Consider the following 19,826-nt stretch of genomic DNA (forward strand, 5'->3'; position numbering starts at 1 on the left):
TGACATAAATAAGTAAATAGATAGGTGATGGAAGGTCTCAAGTCTGCCTTGAGTTTAAAGTCTCTGGTATAAGTAATTTCAGAGAGCCACTAAAAGCCATTTGCTGATATAACAAAACTTTTAGAAAATTCTGCACAAATGTCACTTTGTGTTTGGATGAAATGCAGGGCTGGAATAGTAAGCATGTAGGTGCGCAGGATTAAGATGTGCTGTCCTGTGTAAGGAAACTTGTACACAGAAAAGAGGACTCAGAGGATTCATAAGCCTTCGGGAGCTCAATGCTGATATCATACATACGCTAAGACTGTAGACTAGAGGTGGTACGACCCACATCCCCAGGAGCATTGCAGCATTCTGAGATGACTGAGCCTGGGTCACTGCAAGTTCAATACACAGCTGCTGAATCTCTTCACCTAAAGGGGAAGAAAGTGAACAGTTTACAATGCAATTATTTTAATTTTCAATTTGTTCTCAGTTCATAATGCAGAAAAAATAAAAATGAAGGTAAATGTTTTTATTCTAGCAGAAATACGTTGTGTTTCTTGTGACACCACTGGTAACATTTAGAGCAGACCTCTCTCTCTATTTATGTAACTTCTTTATTACCCTTGGATGTGTCCAGAATCCAAGCATGTGGCATTCGCTCAAATTTAATTGAGAAGAAAAGCATTAAAATGTGAACATGGGGAATAAAAAGAATCAATGTTCTTTGCTAAATTGAGAGAATAATCCAACTATTAAAGAACCCCTTGAAGGGGAACTAAGGATTGATATTCCTTTTTGCTAAGCTCAGCCTGTTCTGCTCCATTTACATTCAGCATGCTGTGCACCGGTGTAAATGTCAACTTCGCAGAACTACAGGTGAATCATTGTTATTGCTGTTGGAGCATGGGCACAGACATTCTTCTGGTCTGGGTGTAGGGGATTTTTCTAAAGAATAGATTTCTTACGTTAGTTATTGAATTCCTAATTAGTGGGTCCTGTTCAGGGTCCCCAAAAATCTGAAATTGTCTGTCCCTTGATAAAGATAACTAACCATAAAAATCTGAAAGGAGTTTGCTTTGCACAATGGAATGGCTTTCGTAACAGTTCATTCTATTGTAGCTGCACATGAAGGACAGGGATTTCAAATTTAATACTGACATTTAAAGTTAGACTCATAGATGTAAGGTCAGAAGGGAACATCATGATCATCTAGTCTGACCTCCTGCACATGACAGAACAGAGAATCTCACCCACCTGCTCCTGAAATAGACCCCTAACCTCTGGCTGAGTTACTAAAGTCCTCAAATCATGCTTTTAATACTTCAAGTTACAGAGAATTCACCATTTTATGCTAGTTTAAACCAATCTGACCGGGGGGGAAATTCCTTCCTGATCCCAAATATGGCGATCAATTAGACCCTGAGTATATGGGCAAGACCCACCAGGCAGATACCTGGGAAAGAATTCTCTGTAGTAACTCAGAGCCCTCCCCATCTAGTGTCACATCTCCAACCGTTGGGAATTTTTGCTACTGGCAGTCGCTGATGGGTCACATGCCATTGTAGGCAGTCCCATCATAACATCCCCTCCATAAATTTATCAAGCTTAGTCTTAATTCAACTTTGCTTTATATACATTTCCAGAATACTTGAAAGTGGAACCATTTGTTATTAATCTTATTTATTTGGGCCAATATTTTCAAAAATGGGAGCCTAAAGTTGACTGCAATGGATGCTGTTGAGTAGTTTTACTTCTGAAATAAGGTTATTCACTTCAAATGTCTAAATATGGATTTAGGAGTCTAACATTATGCTTGTGATTTTGAGACTCTTGACCTAGAAATTTAGCCTTTTTCTTTAGCATATTGTTTGGTATCCAATCCAGATTGCTACAAAACTATTTGTCATTTGTAAGCAGTCACCAAATAGTTTGGATTAATAATTTACAGACTATAGATTGTTTGCAAACTGTTCACCCAAGCTATTTGTTATTCAGTAGTTGTGAGGTATGCCTATCCTAAATCACATAGTATTGTTTCTGCTCCACGAATGCAGCACTGAACTTTTTAAAACAGGAGAATAATCTGCTTTTGTTATCAGTTTATGGATGAATAAATCATTCATGTTAGAATGTGTGAAACTTTCAGGATTCATAACCATATTCACAAATACCCATCCGTCATCCAAATATTCATGAATAACTATTATTATGACTAAACTCAGTATGTGTCACAAAAATATTCATGATCATGTTTCTTGAAAATTACTTCAGCGTTTCACATTTCCAGTTTGTATGTCAGGCTAAAATACAATTGCTCTGCTTTCTGCTTCTGTAGCCCAACATCAGCACTGCTCATGAACCACCTACTCATACAAAGGGGTATCTATTCATTTCTTTATGCATATATTCAACTTCCATAATGCTACCCAGGTACAATGAGAAGAGTTTACATGTCAAAGACCGAGCAGTCTCAAATGCCATCTAAATTCAATTAAAATGAAGGAACTAAACGGATGCACTGTTTCTTCTGGAACTTCTGAGGTTTACAATAACACAATTTTTCCAATGTGTTAAAGAAGTTTCCACATTCAAAGCACCATTCAGATACTGAGAGCAATATGGACAATTTAGTTCAATATGAGAAATGCTCTTGCAAATTTCTCTTATATACGAAGGTGAAAGTAAGCCGGTACGCCCCGGTACAGCGTACCGGCAAGAGCAAGAAATAAGTTTCAGTGGTAGCCGTGTTAGTCTGTATCAGCAAAAAAAAAAAAACGAGGACTCTTTGTGGCACATTAGAGACTAACAAATGTATTTGGGCATAAGCTTTCGTGGGCTAGAACCCACTTCATCAGATGTATGAAGTAAAAAATACAGGAGCAGGTATAAATACATGAAAGGATAGGGGTGCTTTTACCAAGTGTTAATCTCATTAGACTGACCTAACACTTGGTAAAGCACCCCCATCCTTTCATGTATTTATACCTGCTCCTGTATTTTTTACTTCATACACCTGATGAAGTGGGTTCTAGCCCACAAAAGCTTATGCCCAAATACATTTGCTAGTCTCTAGCAAGAAATAAGAGCAGCCTCCCTATTACTGAGCCCTCCAAAGCATCACAATCTAAATCCAAGAGCAAAAGCATGGCTCAGCTGTAGGGGAATCTGTAATGCCAACAATTACCATTCCATGAAGCAAGAGACACCAAATTCAACAGAACCAAATGACAATGGAATGGAGAACTCAGCACCAGAGATATTTTTGAGTGAAATAGTCAAACACTCATTAGACATTTATAGACATGCTTCAGATAAGGAGCTGGTCTAAATCTGGTATGAGAAAAAACTTCTTGTCACGGGAAAACACTGAGAAATCAGGTGTATTGCAGAGGAAAGGGCTATGCTTTCCTCTGACACATCTGGCATTTCTGTTAGAGACAGTATATCACACAACTGGTATGCTGTAAAGATTGGAACAAATCAACATTTCTGATGTGAACCCTTCTCCCTTACCATGGACACTGACAAAGTTTAGCTCCAGGTCCCAATGTTGCAGTAGGCTCCTATTACTAAAATGGGCCAAATCTGATCCAGACACTTCTGAATTCTGGGGAATTTCAGATCTAGATCTGAACTTTGTGGCTCTGACTTTTCTCTAATTTGTACCAGTATTGGAATTCCAATGTCCCCATGGGAATGTTTGCAAACATAAGCTCAGAAACACAAAAATCATACTTCAGGGTATGTTAAATGCTCTAGACTCTTTAAAGAACTCTGGACAGTATGATCTTTTGAACACAAGTCACATGAAAATGATCCAAAGGACTCATAAAATCATTAAACTTACCAAAGTTTAGTCTCATCAAAGGAGAAAGAACTGAAGCCCAGTTCACAGGTGGATACTGGTAGCTTTCTCCAACTAAAGCTATAGGTGCCAAAGCTACTTTCACCAAGTGAGGGGGAATGGATTCAGGGCCTGCAACAGAACAACCAATTATCACCTGAATTTCATGATGAGCAAATTGGGTAAAATAACCAAAACAAGGAATATAAAAACATAAGACATGAATTTACAGTATTACATACTGGACTGAAAAACAATTTGTAATGAAAGACAAAGACATTATAAAAGCACCTAAAAATATTCTACCATTTGTATTGCCTGCAATTGGCTGAATATGCTGCAAACTTTTTGGAATGCAGTTGTTGGATTATACAAAGAATGGTCTGCTAAAGAAGTGTTCTTCTGTCTCTGCTGAAGCGGAGCTAGTCTAAAATTAGTTTTAGAAATTAAAATGAATAAAAATAAATTAAAATAATTTGTACTTCTCCAGCAACTCCCATCCAAGACTCTTAAAGCACTTTACACACATTAATAAATTAAGCCTTATACTGCTTCTCTGAGGTGAGTAATTACTGTCTTCATTTTACAGGCAGGGAAACTGATGCAGAGAGATTGCATGATTTATCCATATTCACACAGGAAATCAGCACCAGAATTCGGAACAGAGCAAAACTTTCTGCCACCAGTTCCCCAAGTTCCATCCAACAGACACCTACAACCCAAATTCTAGCCCTCATTTAACTTCTACCCAAGCCCAAGTCGAAGGCTTTGTCTTCACTGCAAAGAAGGTGTGGGTTGTTTTTTTAAACATCAAGATAGCTAACTCAATATAAAGTCCGACTGGAGTAAAGGCACAAGTAGTTGAGAGCTGGCCTCAACTAGCTATGCTGTAGTAAAAACTACCTGGGTCTTATCTCTACTCTGATTTTCTACACAAATTTAACAAGGTTCTAACATGGTTTATATTAAAATATTTTTCACTGAAATTTCTATTTTTAATATAATTCATTAGTGATTTTTTATAGTTTATTACAGGTAAAAACATAGGTCAAATCACATTTTACAGAAGCAGCACATTATCACATCTTTATGGAATTTGCTCAATCTCACCTTTCTTTCCTCCTTCAATAGCAAAGTCAATAGCTGCCCTGATAAAGCTGTTTTCAGGCAAGTAGCTGAAATCTGGAGGAACTGTGAAGACAAAAAATATGAAATAAGCCAGCAACTTGGCAGGACAAATAATAATTTCCAACTACCCTATACAGTCAAAGGCAAAATGAGGTCTTTATGAACTGATCCTCGGTTAAGACACTGATAGTGACTATTTCTATTAGATCAAAAGACTGATGCAGATGTTATCACCGGCTTCCCCCTAGCCCATCATTCTTTCCATGTGAATTTAGTGTTGATGAAAGGTGCTGGACTGCCAGCAATGAAGAATGGATTCATTCATTTGTCCACTAAAAAGCTATTATGGTGTGTGAACTTCTCCCCACACCTCAGTTTATATGCCTCTATCCTAACCTGTAGGGACTGCTAAGCATAATAGCACAGGTTACACTCCATACCCACTAAGTCCTTGGCCTCTCTGCCAAGACTGCCGCCAAAAGGATTGAGGGTTGTTTTTGTGGTGTTGACATGTGTTCCTCCTTGATGCTACTGACTCATTCACAACTTGAGTCAGATTGAAACTAACGGCCTATACTTAGCTCCCTCTATTGAATTATATTTCCCACCAATCATCTTGCCCTGCAATCATTTACCTGGTGGATTACTGGTGAAGTTATAGTTGGTCACTCCATACCATTAGGTGAAATTCACACCTGCACTGAGGGCCAGTAAAGAGTCTATGTACCACTTAAATCCCACTTAAGCTCTCTTGTAGGCTTAAGTGGGACATAAGTGATGCCTAGCCCTCATGCTGACCCTCTGCACAGAGATGAATTTCAGCCTTTGTGAATAGCATACTGGACTGCTTAAGAAGACAGATTAGTTGTGCCTTTTAGCAAATCAGAGAATAGCTCATCTGTAGGAGTACAGTTATGAAAAATTAATCTCATTTATTTTCCTTTCTTTGTATTGGTTGGTTTTTAAATGTTTAAAATATTTAAGGGAAAAAGATGCTGAAATAAGAAGTCAGCAAATCTGGAAATCCAATTAGCTCTCAGAGCACAGTATAAATATTTCAGTTACAAAACATAGATCAAGGTCCTCCTGCACAAATCTAATTTTAAAACAATTATGAATTATTCTATGGGGGAAGGAATAGCTCAGTGGTTGGAGCATTGGCCTGCTAAACCCAGGGTTGTGAGTTCAAGCCTTGAGGGGGCCATTTAGGGATTTGGGGCAAAAACCTGTCTGGGGATTAGTCCTGCTTTGAGCAGGGGGTTGGACGAGATGACCTCCTGAGGTCCCTTCCAACCCTGATATTCTATGATTCTATGTTGTAAATTTAAAACTAGAGAATACAGCCTGGACTGGAACAGCTTAGCTTGTGAGCTCTTAGACTCTGATTCTGCAAGCAGAAACATGTGAATAGACCCTTGCACTCAACACCACTGACTTTAATGGGGCTCTGCACGGATACAAGGATCTGATTGCATGTTACAACTTGCAGGTTCGGTGCCTTGGATTGTGAGCTTTTAGAGCCAAAGATTGTCTTTTCATTTTACATGGGTGCAGTGTTCTAGCATAAGAGCTTCCCCCTAAAGCCTGTCACGTATTCTTAAACAACAACAATGAAAGCATCTTACCGGACGTTCTGTTCTGGGTTGAGGACAAACTGGATTGATGAAGGTGTCCTAAAAGCCAAGCTGCATTTGTCTGAAGACCAATCACCCCAGAAAAACTGACTATCTGTAAAGGCAATTATTGGACATGAATTTGTAGGCTAGTCTCATTAATGATGGTCTCTTCATTCTGTGCTGCAACAGCAAGCTGGACACAAAAAAATGGTACTTTTTTTTTTTTAAATTAAATCTGGATCCTCCACACAAGGTACTGTAGTACAGTGCACATCACACATTATTGGAGACAGACATGATCCTCTCACCTGAGTCAGGGTTCTGATGATTTCATTAAGTTTATTTTGAAACTGGGATGACTGGATAGCCTCAGATTTCAGCTGCCAGGAAAAAAACAAACAAAAGGATGTGAACATCTGAAGGAAAAGCAAAACAATGAAATGCATAATTGGTGGTGGAGGAACTGGTTTAGCTCTCATACACAACAAATATTGTTGAAAGCAACCTAAGGACCAAATTTTCTTTTCAAAGATATTATTCTGACAGAGGAAATACATTTTTGTACAATTAATTCAAAACTCTCCAGCAAACTGAATGTTTTGCTATTAAATAAGCCTAGTTATTTAATTATTCAATGTATTAACCACCACCTTCCCCCCAAAAATCCATTCTGGTGTTATAGGTGCTCATAGAGAGGTGATCCCATTCAGTTTTCCAGCTTGAATCTTTAACTTTGTTTCTAAAGGAAACACAGGTATCATGTGCTTATATCTTTTTACCTGTATCATGGATGCTTCAGAACCCACCAACGCGACCAGCCCATTGACAGCAGCCAGACGCTGCATTGTGGGAGACCCCTATAAATCCAAGCAAAATCAACATATGACAAAGGGATGGAAGGCGACATAACACTGAACAGCAAAGGCATTTTCCTCCAAGAAAAGACTTTCTTTTTAATTCTGAACTATATAGACATACCTCTCCCCCAACAAACTCATATGCTGGCCTCGGAGTGTGAGACCCAACTATGTTACCAAGGCTATGAAATAAATAGCATTTCTGGGACTTGCTCCTTTTCCCAAACTCAAATAATAGTATATTTCTCATTAACATAGCACCTCCCACTACAGTATGTTCCAGTCTAACATCTTTGAAGTGCATCACCCATAAGAACATGCTGAGATGATCTAGTCTTTATACAGACTGTCAAAATTTTGTGTTATTAATATTTACCTTCAAATCCCATCTTGGAGGATTCATTTAGGATCTGCTTTTAAAACTACATTTCATATGTAATTTTTTGGTACAATGGGATAAATCATTACTATGGAATTGTAAGCATAATAAATGAATACATTTCACTCAATTCTTTATTCAATTATAATGACAGTGATTAATGTTGCCTTCAGTAGGCCTAGAATTGTTCAGCTCCACCTACTACACTAAATGCAATCTAAGCATCACAGTGTAGTTTCTGTATTCACTGGGCATACAGATGGCAATTACAGGCTGATCAAAGTAGAGCTAGAGCCATTTATTACTTAATGAAATATGCACTTACGGTAAACTTACAGTGAACAGCAAAACACAACAATTCCATTTTGCCAGTCTAATTTTTGTTAAGTACCACCTTACTTCATAAGTGATCTCAATGTTAGTGTGACTACTCATGGACTAAAATACTACTCACGGTGAGTAAAGAATGCAGTTGAGCTCTCACAGACTATCTGGAATATTTTTGGTAGAGAGCTGTCTTACATTGCCTTGTTGCTTATAAAAAAAACCAACGGTTAATAACCTTTCTGTAACTATTGTTCTTCGAGATGTGTTGCTCATGTCCATACCACATTAGGTATGCGCACGCTGCGTGCACAGTTGCTGGAGATTTTTCCCTCAGTGGTATCCATTGGGCTGGCTCTAGAGCCCTCCGGTACATCCGTATAAGGAGCTCAGCCGGCTCCTGAGTTACTTCTTGCCAGCTAACTCCAACAGAGGGGCAGGAGGGTGGGTCGTGGAATGGACATGAGCAACATATCTTGAAGAAGAACAGTTACAGAAAAGTTAGTAACCATTTTTTCTTCTTTCAATGCTTGCTCATGTCCATTCCACGTTAGGTTCCTCCCAAGCGATAGCTTAGGGGGTGGGCTAAGAGTTCATGGACATGCAGATTGCAACACTGCTCTACCAAACCCAGCATCATCTCTAGCCTGCTGGGTGATGGCGTAATAGAATGAAAAAGTATGCACCGACGACCAGGTCGCAACCTTCCAGGAGAGATATGACAAGGGGCACGATGTCAGCGGCTCAAAAGGAGGGCCTGAAAGTCTTGACAGGACCAGGTTTAGGTCCCACTGGGGAATGGGTCACGAATTTGCGGGTATAGTCTCTCTAAACCCTTGAAGAAGCAAATGGACATTTTGTGAGAAAAAACTGACCTACCATCTACCGGAGGGTGGAAGGCTGAGATGGCTGCTAGGTGTACCTTAAATCGATGAAATGGCTAGGCCCTGCTGTTTCTGAAGGAGCAGATCCTCCACCACAGACTGGAGAGGTGATCCAGCGGGTCAGAGGCCTCATTGGGAGGACCACATGGAGAAACACTTCCATTTGGCAGGGTAAGTCACTCTAGTAGTGGCCATGTGCTCCCTTCTGCTCCCCAGCAATGACACCACCGACTCTTGTACTGCTGGCGAAAGCAGTACCGATAGCTAAGGCTAAGATTTTGTCATGGTTATTTTTAGTAAAAGTTATGGACAGGTCACGGGCAATAAACAAAAATTCACGGAAGCCAGGACCTGTCTGTGACTTTTGCTGCTGCGGCTCCATGGTTTCCCACACCACCGTGGTGGCTGGGAGCTGTGGGGTTCCTCCTTCACCCACGGCGGCTGGGAGCTGCAAGGTGACTATATTTCCCAAAGAGAAAATGGGACACCTGAGCCGCTCACCCGAGGCGTCACCCTCCCCCCACGCAAGGCTGTCGCCCATCACTGGAACACTGAGGCGGGCCCCCTCAGGAGTCTGTCACCTGTCGCTGGAGCTTTGCAGGCATCTTCTCTTCTCGCTGCTGTCGCCTGTCACTGGAACCCTGCCAGGGCCCCACTGGCTGTCAGCTCCAGAGTCCTGCAGCCCTGGGGCTGAAACAGAGAATGTCAGGGAGGTCTCTGGAAGTCCATGACCTCTGTGACATAAACGTAGCCTTACCGATAGTGCCAGCAGGTCCCTGGCCACAATGAATGCCTCCAGAGTAGACAATACCGTGATCCCACTGGTGCTGTATTGCCCCTCCTTTGCCGAGGGATTGTCCGGGACTGGACTCAATGTAGTCTGCATATGAGGCCAACTCAACGGTCCCACCCTCAGAGCAGGGGCAGAGGAGTGGCCTCACTCAGACCGCACACCACTGTGCTCCCCATACTTGGCTCTCTTCAGAGTCCCCTCTTGGTCAGCTGAATCTTAAGTTTTTTCTTTGGCACAGGTGAAGGAGAATGGTGCCGAGAGACTCACTCGGTGGGAGGAGCACTCCGCACCAACGCTGAAGTACTGGGTGCTGAGTGGGACCTTCTTGGCTCCAATGAGGGACGAAGTGCTGCCTCCATCAGGAGGGACTTCAACCTGGTCTCCCTGTTCTTCTTTGTATGGGGCTTGAAGTCCTGACAGATCTGGCACTGGTCCCTGATGAGTCTCTCCCATGCACTTCAGACAACTGGAGCGGGTCACTCACAGGCATGGGTTGGCTGGAGGAGGCACAGGGCTGCGAACCTGGGGACTGAGGCATGCCCCAGCACGGGAGGAAACTCCACTAACAGGGTGAGAAGCACCACCTAAGCATATACAACTAATCTACAGCAGTCCAAACTGAGAAAATAAAAAACTGGGATAGAGAAACAAGGGAAAAGGACTAAACTAAGAGCACTGAGTAAGAGTTTGTCATTGCAGGAGGAGCTGTTCCAGTGACCGTCACGGGCGGTAAGAAGGATCTGAAAGGGTGCGGAGCCAGCAGGCTACTTATATTGGGGCATGAGCACACAAAACCATAGGGCACTAGAGCTGGCCCGATGGATACCACTGTGGGAAAAATCTCCAGTGACCTTGCACACAGTGCGCGCACACCTACCGTGGAATGGACATGAACAAGCATGCAAAGAAGAAAATATTGCTTTTTCTTTAAACAGACTGCAGAGAGAGTCTTGCTTCTAAATGTGAATCTAATCGCCTGCTCAAATAATTCAAACTATTCTTAACTATTTTCTTCTCCTTAATGAAATAAACTCATTAGTAATTTATTTTTTTTTAAAAGGACAGACAGACAGCTCTTCTACCTCTGCAAGCACAATTTTCATCCAGGCAGGAAGCAGTCTGTTACTCAAGTCTTCTGCTTTCCCATGTCCACAGACTGACAAACCATGAACTATGCTACCCAATGCCAAAGCAAAACCGGATGTCTGCAGGAAACACAAGATGTCGAAAACACAGATTACAAAACAGCTTTCACAAAAGCCCATGTATTCCTTTTTCAAAAGAAAAACATCCTGCATTTTCCAGGTGCAGTACGTCCCACTAATATGTTCAATAACACAAGCTACATCATCATTCAAAATAGCAGGTGCTTTTAAAATGAATAGTTGACTGAAACAAAGAGACAAAACTACAGGTATCAATTTCAGGAAATCGAATTATATGAAGCATCCAGTTTTACGATGTTGAGCCCTGTTATGTTGTAATGTACTGGTTTGGTGCGTGTCTACGTATACATAGGGAATTATGTTGCCTTCTAATGACTGGCTTGAAAAAAGGATAGAGGCTGCTACTGCTATCAGTCAATGGACTTCTTTAGGTCAAGTGACAGACACCTGTTTTTTGAGAGCTGAAGAACAAGTGTTGTAGTTCAGAGAGATATTTAGGCCTCCATCAGCAAAAGCTTAAGCACCTGCTTAAATCAATGGCATTATGCATATACTTAAAGTTAAGCATTTGCGTAAGTATGTGTGTTATTTGCAACATATATATATTTAACTATACCAGGCAACATCAAGGCCTCCTTTGCCTTAACCGGGTGACGAGGCAGGAACTAGTGGAATGCAAATGAGTTAATAATGCAACTATTAGGACATCAGCAGCTGTATAGACACTCATCATGATCAGAGTGGAGTCTCATTGCAAGTTTCTACTCCTTGATTCTGTGGGACAAGGTCTGTGCTTTAGGGCAGGGAATTCTCAACCTTCTTCAGTATGGATCACATTTTAATATCAACATTGTCTCCTTGACCAAATCCCCTCCCATTCACAGAATACCTAACTTCACAATTACACAACATCCTTGTTGCAACTGCAGCAATTGCTTACATGGAACAGTGATATTAGGAAATAATGTAATGTATTTTTAGCTTCTTTAATGTGATTTAGCAGCTGGAAAAAAGAAGGAACCAGTATTACATGACCAGCTAGTTGTTTGCAGACCACCAGCAAGTGCCCCAGGGACCAAGGTGCCGGAGCCTCTCTTTTAGAGGATGGTTTTCTGATGTGAAGAAAAAGGATTACAAAAGTAAATGTTGATTTGCCTCCCATTTCCAGATAAATTTACTAGTCTGCTGATTATTGTGAAGTTTGGTTTTGATTGTGAACAGTCCTGTCAGCATGTCCTCTCAGTGACAGCACTTCTTCTCTTTTCCCATTGGTAGAGATTGGCTAGACAAGGAGGAAGAAGCAGTGCTGAAACAAGGTTGTTGGAGTGAAGCGAGTCAAACTGTGACAGAAGGGCAGTCAAGGGATGCTGAAGTAACAAAAGGATACTGTTTTGGTCATCTGTTAGATGGAGATCCTAGAACAAGGGTTCTCAAACTTCATTGCACCGCGACCCCCTTCTGACAACAAAAATTACTACAGGACCCCAGGAAGGGGGACCAAAGCCTGAGCCCACCCAAGCCCCGCCAGCCCAGGGCGTGGATGGGGGTAAAGCCAAAGCCCCATCTCCCCAGGAAGGGGGCCAAAGCCGAAGCCCAAGGGCTTCAGCCCCAGACAGGGGGCCTGTAACCTGAGCCCTGCTGCCCAGGGCTGAAGCGCTTGGGCTTTGGCCCCGGGCCCCAGCAAGTCTAAGCCAGCCCTGGCAACCCCATTAAAACAGGGTCGAGACCCGCTTTGAGGTCCCGACCCACAGTTTGAGAACTGCTGTCCTAGAACACTGACTGTGTGGAAAGAGACACCCTAGAGGAAGTTGTGGGTGAGACACCAAGCTATTAGGGTTGTGTTTGTGATCTGCTGTATGGAGTCTACAGAAAGAGTAGACATTCAGTTGCCTATAATTAAGGCTAAGATTTCATCATGGATATTTTTAGTAAAAGTCACGGATAGGTCACGGGCAATAAAGAAATATCAAGAAAAAAAAGCCCTGTCCTGTCCTGACTTTTACTAAAAATATCCATGATAAAATGGGAAGGGACCGGGCAGCTGTGAGGTGGCGGGGAGCTCTGGAGCCTCCACCACTGGTGGGGACTCAGAGTTCCAGGGTCCCCCTGCCACCAGTGGCAGAGGGGAGCTGCATGGTCCGCCTATCCCCTTCCCAGTGGCAGGGAGCACTGTGGGGGTCCCCCTGCTCCCCCATAACAGCAGGGGAGCACTGTGGGGGTCCCTTGCCCCCCACCATGGCAGCAGGGGAGCACTGCGGAAGTCCCTCTGCCCCCTTGCGGCAGCAGGGGAGCTGCGGGGCTCCCCCTGTCCTCCTGCAGCGGTGGGGAGCTGCCAGAGGTCCCCCTGCCCCGCCACCGCAGCAGCGGGGAGCTGCCGGGGATCCCCCAGCTGCCGCGGCTGGCAGGGAGCTTCGGGGTACCCCCCACACCTGTGGCGGCTGGGAGTTGCGGGGTATCTCCACTGCCCATGGTGGCTGAGAGCTTGGGGGCCCGCTGCTTCAGGCGGCAAGGTGTATGTTACAGCTCCCTGCCGCTGCAGGAGGTGACGGGACCCTGGAGCTCCCAGTCCCCGGGGCTGAGGTCACGGAGGTCTTTGGAAGTCACGGATTCTGTGACTTCCTTGACCTCCATGACAAAACCGTTGCCTTACCTATAATTCAAGAGAACCCAGAGAAAGGCTATTTCTCCAGGAAGAGAGGGTCTCAAGAACAGAACTAGGAAAAAGATATTAATTGGGAAGTTCAAGGTGCTGAGACACCCTGAAATGAAAATGTAAGCTTTTCCCTTAAACATGGTCAGACTATATAAATTCAGTTTTTGTCTCACCCTTTGGTAATGAACAGTTAGAGGGAATATACATATTAAACAAATGGCCTTCATTGTACCCTCCCTCAAATCACACTCTTTCAAACAAATACCCAAGAAGAATCAAGGAATTTCCATCTTACGCTGACATGGGTGCAGCGTTAAAGATACATAGGAAAAGACAAACAAATATAATGAAAGAAAGGGGTCCAAACTGTGGATATAACCTGCTGATTATTTTCTGCTAACGTCCGCAACTTGTTCATGATCTCTTCAGCCTCCACTGCCTCTATGATTTTCATGCTGAAAGCAGAGACGCAGGAACAGGCAATGGAGTAGGCAAGGATCTGAATAAAGAGAAAGGGGAAAAATACAGGTAAAAAAAACAGGTTAACATTTCCCAGGGTGAGAACACATAGGGAACAGCTTTGATTGAATACTGTAGATCAGGGGTTGGCAACCTTTCAGAAGTGGTGTGCCGAGTTTTAATTTATTCACTCTTATTTAAGGTTTTGCGTGCCAGTAATATATTTTAATGTTTTTAGAAGGTCTCTTTCTATAAGTCTATAATATATAACTAAACTATTGTTGTATGTAAAGTAAATAAAGTTTTAAAAATGTTTAAGAAGCTTCATTTAAAATTAAATTAAAATGCAGAGCCCCCCGGACCGTTGGCCAGGACCCGGGCAGCGTGAGTGCCACTGAAAATCAGCTCACATGCCGCCTTCGGCACACGTGCCATAGGTTGCCTACCCCTGCTGTAGATATACACCAAGGCACCTCGTTCCTCTGCCCCACTCCAGATAATAAGTAACCCACCCCAAATGTATTCAAGGATACCTAATTCTAGGAAACAAGTGAAATAAAATGTGGATACAATCATTCAGTAGAAGAATAAGTTCACTGTAAAATAACCAGACCATTACAAGTTTTCCACGTGGTTTCCAATGCTGCTGCATGCTACATGTCAGGATTGTGATAACACTCAAATTTACAATATCTGGCCATTAACGAACAAACAATCAATCATTAAAATTACACTACTGACCAACTGATATTCCAAACCTAAGGAAATCCAATGTTGAGAGCTACACGTATGCCCTCAACCCAAACTTTTGTGCCCAGGTACTACAGATAGTAAGAGACGTACCTCGTATTTTGAAATGTTTATGAATTCCTATATCTAAACCAAAGTAGTAAATTGTAATTGCTGCCTTAACTCTGGTCTCCTTTGCCTTTGTATATTTTATTCAATTAAGTGTTAGCACAATGCTAGCATTTATTGTCCATTTGGAGACAGTGTTGTGATATTTTAAGATCATACTAAATTCTTCATTGTAGTGAACAGAAACTTTACATAAGATTACAAGAGATGGGTTTATAAGGACCATTTCATACTCTAGGTGTCCAGAAAAAGTTTACAAAGCAAAGCACTTGCTACTGACAGTACAGTGCCTCTTTAGGCCAAGGCAGCAGCCATTATGCACTCAGCAACAGCGCTCACAGCTCTTCAATACTAGAAACTGCTGAGAGAGGAAATCTGGTCAGGGCACCCAGATTCTTTCTCACTCTTCCTGAAAAGTACTATAAGGTCTTTACTTTTCTCTTGACAACCACAAGGCAGGTAAAAGACCTTTGGTTTAGGATCTCATCCAAATGATGGATAATGAGATGTACCAGGGATGTTATAAATACTATGTAATGGAATTCATACTATAACTGTAAAAGTATCTCCTGGGTGAGCAGTTCTCAACTAGGAGTCTGGGGCCCCCTGGGGGGCCGCAAGCAGGTTTCAGGGGGTCCGTCAAGCAGGGTTGCCATTAGACTTGCTAGAACTCAGGGTGGAAAGTTGAAGCCCCACTGGGTATGGCAGAACCCCAGGGCCCCGAGCCCCACCACCTGCAGCTGAATCCAAAGTCTGAGCAACTTAGCTTTGTGGGAGCCCCTGTTGTGTGGGGCAGTGGGCAACTGCCCTGCTTGCTACTCCCTAATGCCTGCCCTGGTTTTTAATTTACTGGATATGCAGAAAAACAGTTGTGGGCCAGGAAGTTTTTCTAGCATGTTGGGGGGGGCTCAGAAAGTAAAAAGTTGAGAATCCCTGTCCCACGCAATGCAGGATGCTGATGGCTTATGCATTTAAAAACATGCAGTGCTGTTCTGGCATAATTATAGTTATGGTATAGAAGGTTTTTTTTACAATTATAAGCCTTTTTTTCAGCTGTTTTTAATTTCCTAGAAAGATTCATCCTCCGGGCTGACATTTTTCGTGCTTAAGTCCAAAACTACATGCTTAAAAATATTTTTGATAAAATTTTGTTTGACCTTCCACACACATGGTCACATTTTTCAGTATGTGTAATCAGGAGATCACACAATGAAAGAAAATACTTTGAGGTTATACCACAATGTGCTGTGATCCCATTAGCTCTCATATGCAGCAAGGTTGGACCAGCTCATTACTTGGATGGGAGACCTCCAAAGAACACACCAGTAGCAACAGGATACAATATTGATGAGTCAGGGATTAACCCTGTATGGTGCAGGTGTGGAATGTTGAACATACTGGACAGGAATAAGACAGGGAGTGCAGAAACCTTCCCCACAAAACACAAATGGTAAGCTACGGTCCCAACCACTTCTGGTCATTAAAGATTCCATGGCTTTTTTTGTAAGTGTAGTCATGTCTCAGTATCCTGGGCAAACTGTAACTGGCGTAATTACATACCTTCTCCCCAAATTCCCTATGGAGTTTCAAATTGAAAGGAAGTATGCTTTACTTCTTATTCCAAAGTTTTTTGTAATGTTAAACAGATGCTGCATTTCATTCCAGCAGTTGCTGCATTGATGCCTGTGTAAAGTTTGTACATCAGTTAAGGTTCTGTAAAGCACTCCATAATCAATGGGGATGAAAAATTATTTTATAGCTATAAAACACTTTATTGCATAATCCAAGAACTATAGAAGGCTAATACACAACATATATTGACTGCAAGCAAAAACTGAACTATATAAAAAATATACCTTTATTTAAAAAAAGAAAATAAAGTTTTAGTGCTGTACAAAAAAAGTAGAACTCCGTACCGATAGCTTATAAATCCCTTGGAAAAATAGGGGATTATGTAACGCAACTATTCAGCATGCAATGGGCTTAAGTGTGACAGGAACAGGCTTTTTTTAAATATAAGCACATGCTCTAATTTGCTCTCTCGCTTAGTCTCCATTACAGTTTCCCCAGTGTTGTCAGCCTCACTAGTCAAGTTACATCTCAGCTTGAATTGCTAACTCTTCGGGGCAGGGATGACGTCTCATTTGTCTGTTAAGTGTCATGCATTTTGGCACTATATAAATAATGTCATGCTTAAACCCCACTCATCTGAGTTTTAAAACACTTGAAAACTGTTATAAAGGGAAATGCTGACAAACCCACAGCCACAGTAGCATTTCTTAGTGCTACAATCACAGGAGCAAGCAAAAGGAACTTTCAAAGAAAGGAGCAGAGACCACTTTAAAGGAAGGGTTATTGTTTATCAGTAACTTGCTTTGTGCTTTCTGGGAGACTACCCCTTGCAGCAGGGATTCTACCTAAGAAGAGACAAAGTTTCTATCTATAAAGAGTTTGATGTATTATTTCTTAGTGCCTGTGCTGTATTAAATAAAAAAAATTAGAATATCAAATAAGCTTTGTTTGATAAATATAAAGCTAAAATGTTATGATAAAAGAAAAACTAGAAGTCAAAGATTCATGCATAAAAGGAACATACCTTGGAATTGTGCATCATTAGTCTGATAGTTATAGTATGTATGGCGCTGTCTTCAGTAAAAGTCGATGTTATGGGTGGGGACGAAGGAAAAGTGGAGGGGGATAGAAAGTTATAATAAAAAAAAAGAAAAGAGTCCTACCTCCTGGAACATTCTGCTTTGCTCTTCACTGGCATCCAGGTAGCTACAGAGTTTCCTCAGAGAGGCAGAGACATGAACCCGTGATTCTGTTTGGCTGCTGTGACTCATAAATGAAAGAACAAGTCCTACACCCAAGATACATCCAGTGCTTAAAAGGAAGAGAAAACATAAAATGGTTAGGAAGAGTTAAGGAAGCCTAGGCTCCTTTTGGATCTATTTTTCAATACTACTCAGGATACTGAGCTGTAGAAACTCAACTTGAACCTATATGGCATTTCAATTGCATAGATACTACTAATGTGACTGATACCTAGTCTTCTTAAAGGACAGCTCTTTCTCTCTCTTCCTCACAGACACACAGATAAGAGTTCATTGCCTCTAGAGATGAAGCACTCCCAGCCCTTATGCACATGATATACTATACTGATGTCACTAGCAATATCAACTGTTAAAGTGAACAGTCAATGTAGTGTGAAACAAGGAGGGCAGGAGTTCTGGGGACTCTTGTTAAAACTTGGGATATCCTGTTAAAATTAATGCCGCTAGTACTCAAACTAAATAAAAATAACTTCAAGAAATACTTTTGCCTTATCTTTAAATATTTAACACTTTCCAACAGCAATACAAGGATTGGAGACATTTTTCCCCAGTCTCTATCTATGCCTCAAAGGACAATGAAGATAACCCTCATCAACAGATACTCCTAAATATCGCTGGGATATATGAACTATAGAACAATTGGAAAATTAAACATTTAGAAATTATCACAAGTTATCATATATAAATTTTATATTATAATTTATTCATAAAATATGCAAAAATTAGAGAGAGTTTGGCTAAAAGAAAAAAGTGTTTGATATAGTTAGATTTCCAATCACAACAATTTTCAGTGTAACAATGCTTTAAAAAAATAATTTACATTTCATAGGGGAGTGTAGGAGAAAAAGTTTTGTGAGGAAAACAGTGAATTTATTAGTGATCATTCTTACTTTTCTCTTTTTAAATTGTGTCTATACGGCTATTAAAAACATACCAGTGAAAGTGCCACAGCATGCTCTATGGGCTCTTACTGTAATATTGCTGACATAATGGCAATAATGCTATCTTCTCTTCTCAGTGGAATAGTTCAACCATATATAATACTGTAGCGTATACTACACCACAAAGTGCTTCACAAATAAGTAATGCAAAAGTAAAAGTTAAAAGGGCTTAGAGAATTATGCATAAGGGCTAACTCCTGAAATCACAGATGTTAATGGGAATTTTTGCCATTGACTACAGTGGGACCAGTAATCTATAAGAAGGTTTAATGATGGAGTTCCATGTTGAAAATGTTTGAAACTTATCCTGTACTGCTGTCAATCAGTTATTTGATATTAAGCATTTTGCAGAGGCAAATCAATTTATTGTCCACAGATGTTAGATGATTATTTGAATGGAGGCCATTTAATGCCTTGAAAATTTCAGATTTATCAGGCTCATTATCGCACATATACTGAACACATAAGCAAGAACATTCATTTTTGCCAAAATCATACTTTTTTGACCTATCATGTTTGTTCTTCAAGTAGTTGTAGTCTAGTTGAGCTATACCATAGATCAATATAGTAACCAAACATTTGAAAGACTATATAAAAATATACCCTAAGGAAGGAAAAATATATATTTGGTAAGCCACAAATACTACCACTTATTTGTGACTTATCTTGGCATTCTTCAACATTTGGAGCATACATAAACCATAGAGAGGTCACAGTCAACCCCATTTTCAACACACAGTTTTTCTTAGGTTGAGAAAGAAAAAAATTCCCAAATCAATACGTAATAAAACAAGGACCGTATGTAGTATAATATATTCACTATCTGCATATTGTATTGTAACAATTGGGTGAAATTGGATGTTCTCTTTGGATTGGTTCTTTTCACCTTGCTTTCTCTGTGATCCTTGTAGAACTGAATTTGTTTAGAGAGATAATATATTCAATGTAAACTAGATCAATAACATTAAAAGGGATTATATAACGAATGCAAATGTATAGTGAACCTTCTGTGTGTCAATAATGTTGAGAGAGAGAAATATTTGTAAATTTTATTATGTAATTTCCACAACAAAGGAGCCTAACGACTCTACTGGTGACTTAACTG

General features: G+C 41.0%; 1 protein-coding gene across 3 annotated transcripts in view; it reads right to left on the bottom strand.

Moving 5' to 3' along the window:
* Positions 1–19,826, bottom strand: part of FOCAD (focadhesin) — a 177,958-nt gene that overhangs the window by 11,136 nt on the left and 146,996 nt on the right. For all 3 annotated transcript variants that reach the window (XM_065406352.1, XM_065406351.1, XM_065406350.1), the window contains 9 exons: positions 17,682–17,829; positions 14,009–14,128; positions 10,893–11,015; positions 7,353–7,430; positions 6,882–6,953; positions 6,583–6,685; positions 4,940–5,020; positions 3,833–3,961; positions 298–413 (listed from right to left, as the gene is read on the bottom strand). In XM_065406352.1, the coding sequence (XP_065262424.1) occupies positions 298–413; positions 3,833–3,961; positions 4,940–5,020; positions 6,583–6,685; positions 6,882–6,953; positions 7,353–7,430; positions 10,893–11,015; positions 14,009–14,128; positions 17,682–17,829 (970 nt within the window). The remainder of the gene's footprint in view (positions 1–297; positions 414–3,832; positions 3,962–4,939; positions 5,021–6,582; positions 6,686–6,881; positions 6,954–7,352; positions 7,431–10,892; positions 11,016–14,008; positions 14,129–17,681; positions 17,830–19,826) is intronic.

This window comes from Emys orbicularis, chromosome 6, assembly GCF_028017835.1.
Source record: "Emys orbicularis isolate rEmyOrb1 chromosome 6, rEmyOrb1.hap1, whole genome shotgun sequence".
In the NCBI taxonomy this organism is placed as follows: Eukaryota; Metazoa; Chordata; order Testudines; family Emydidae; genus Emys; species Emys orbicularis.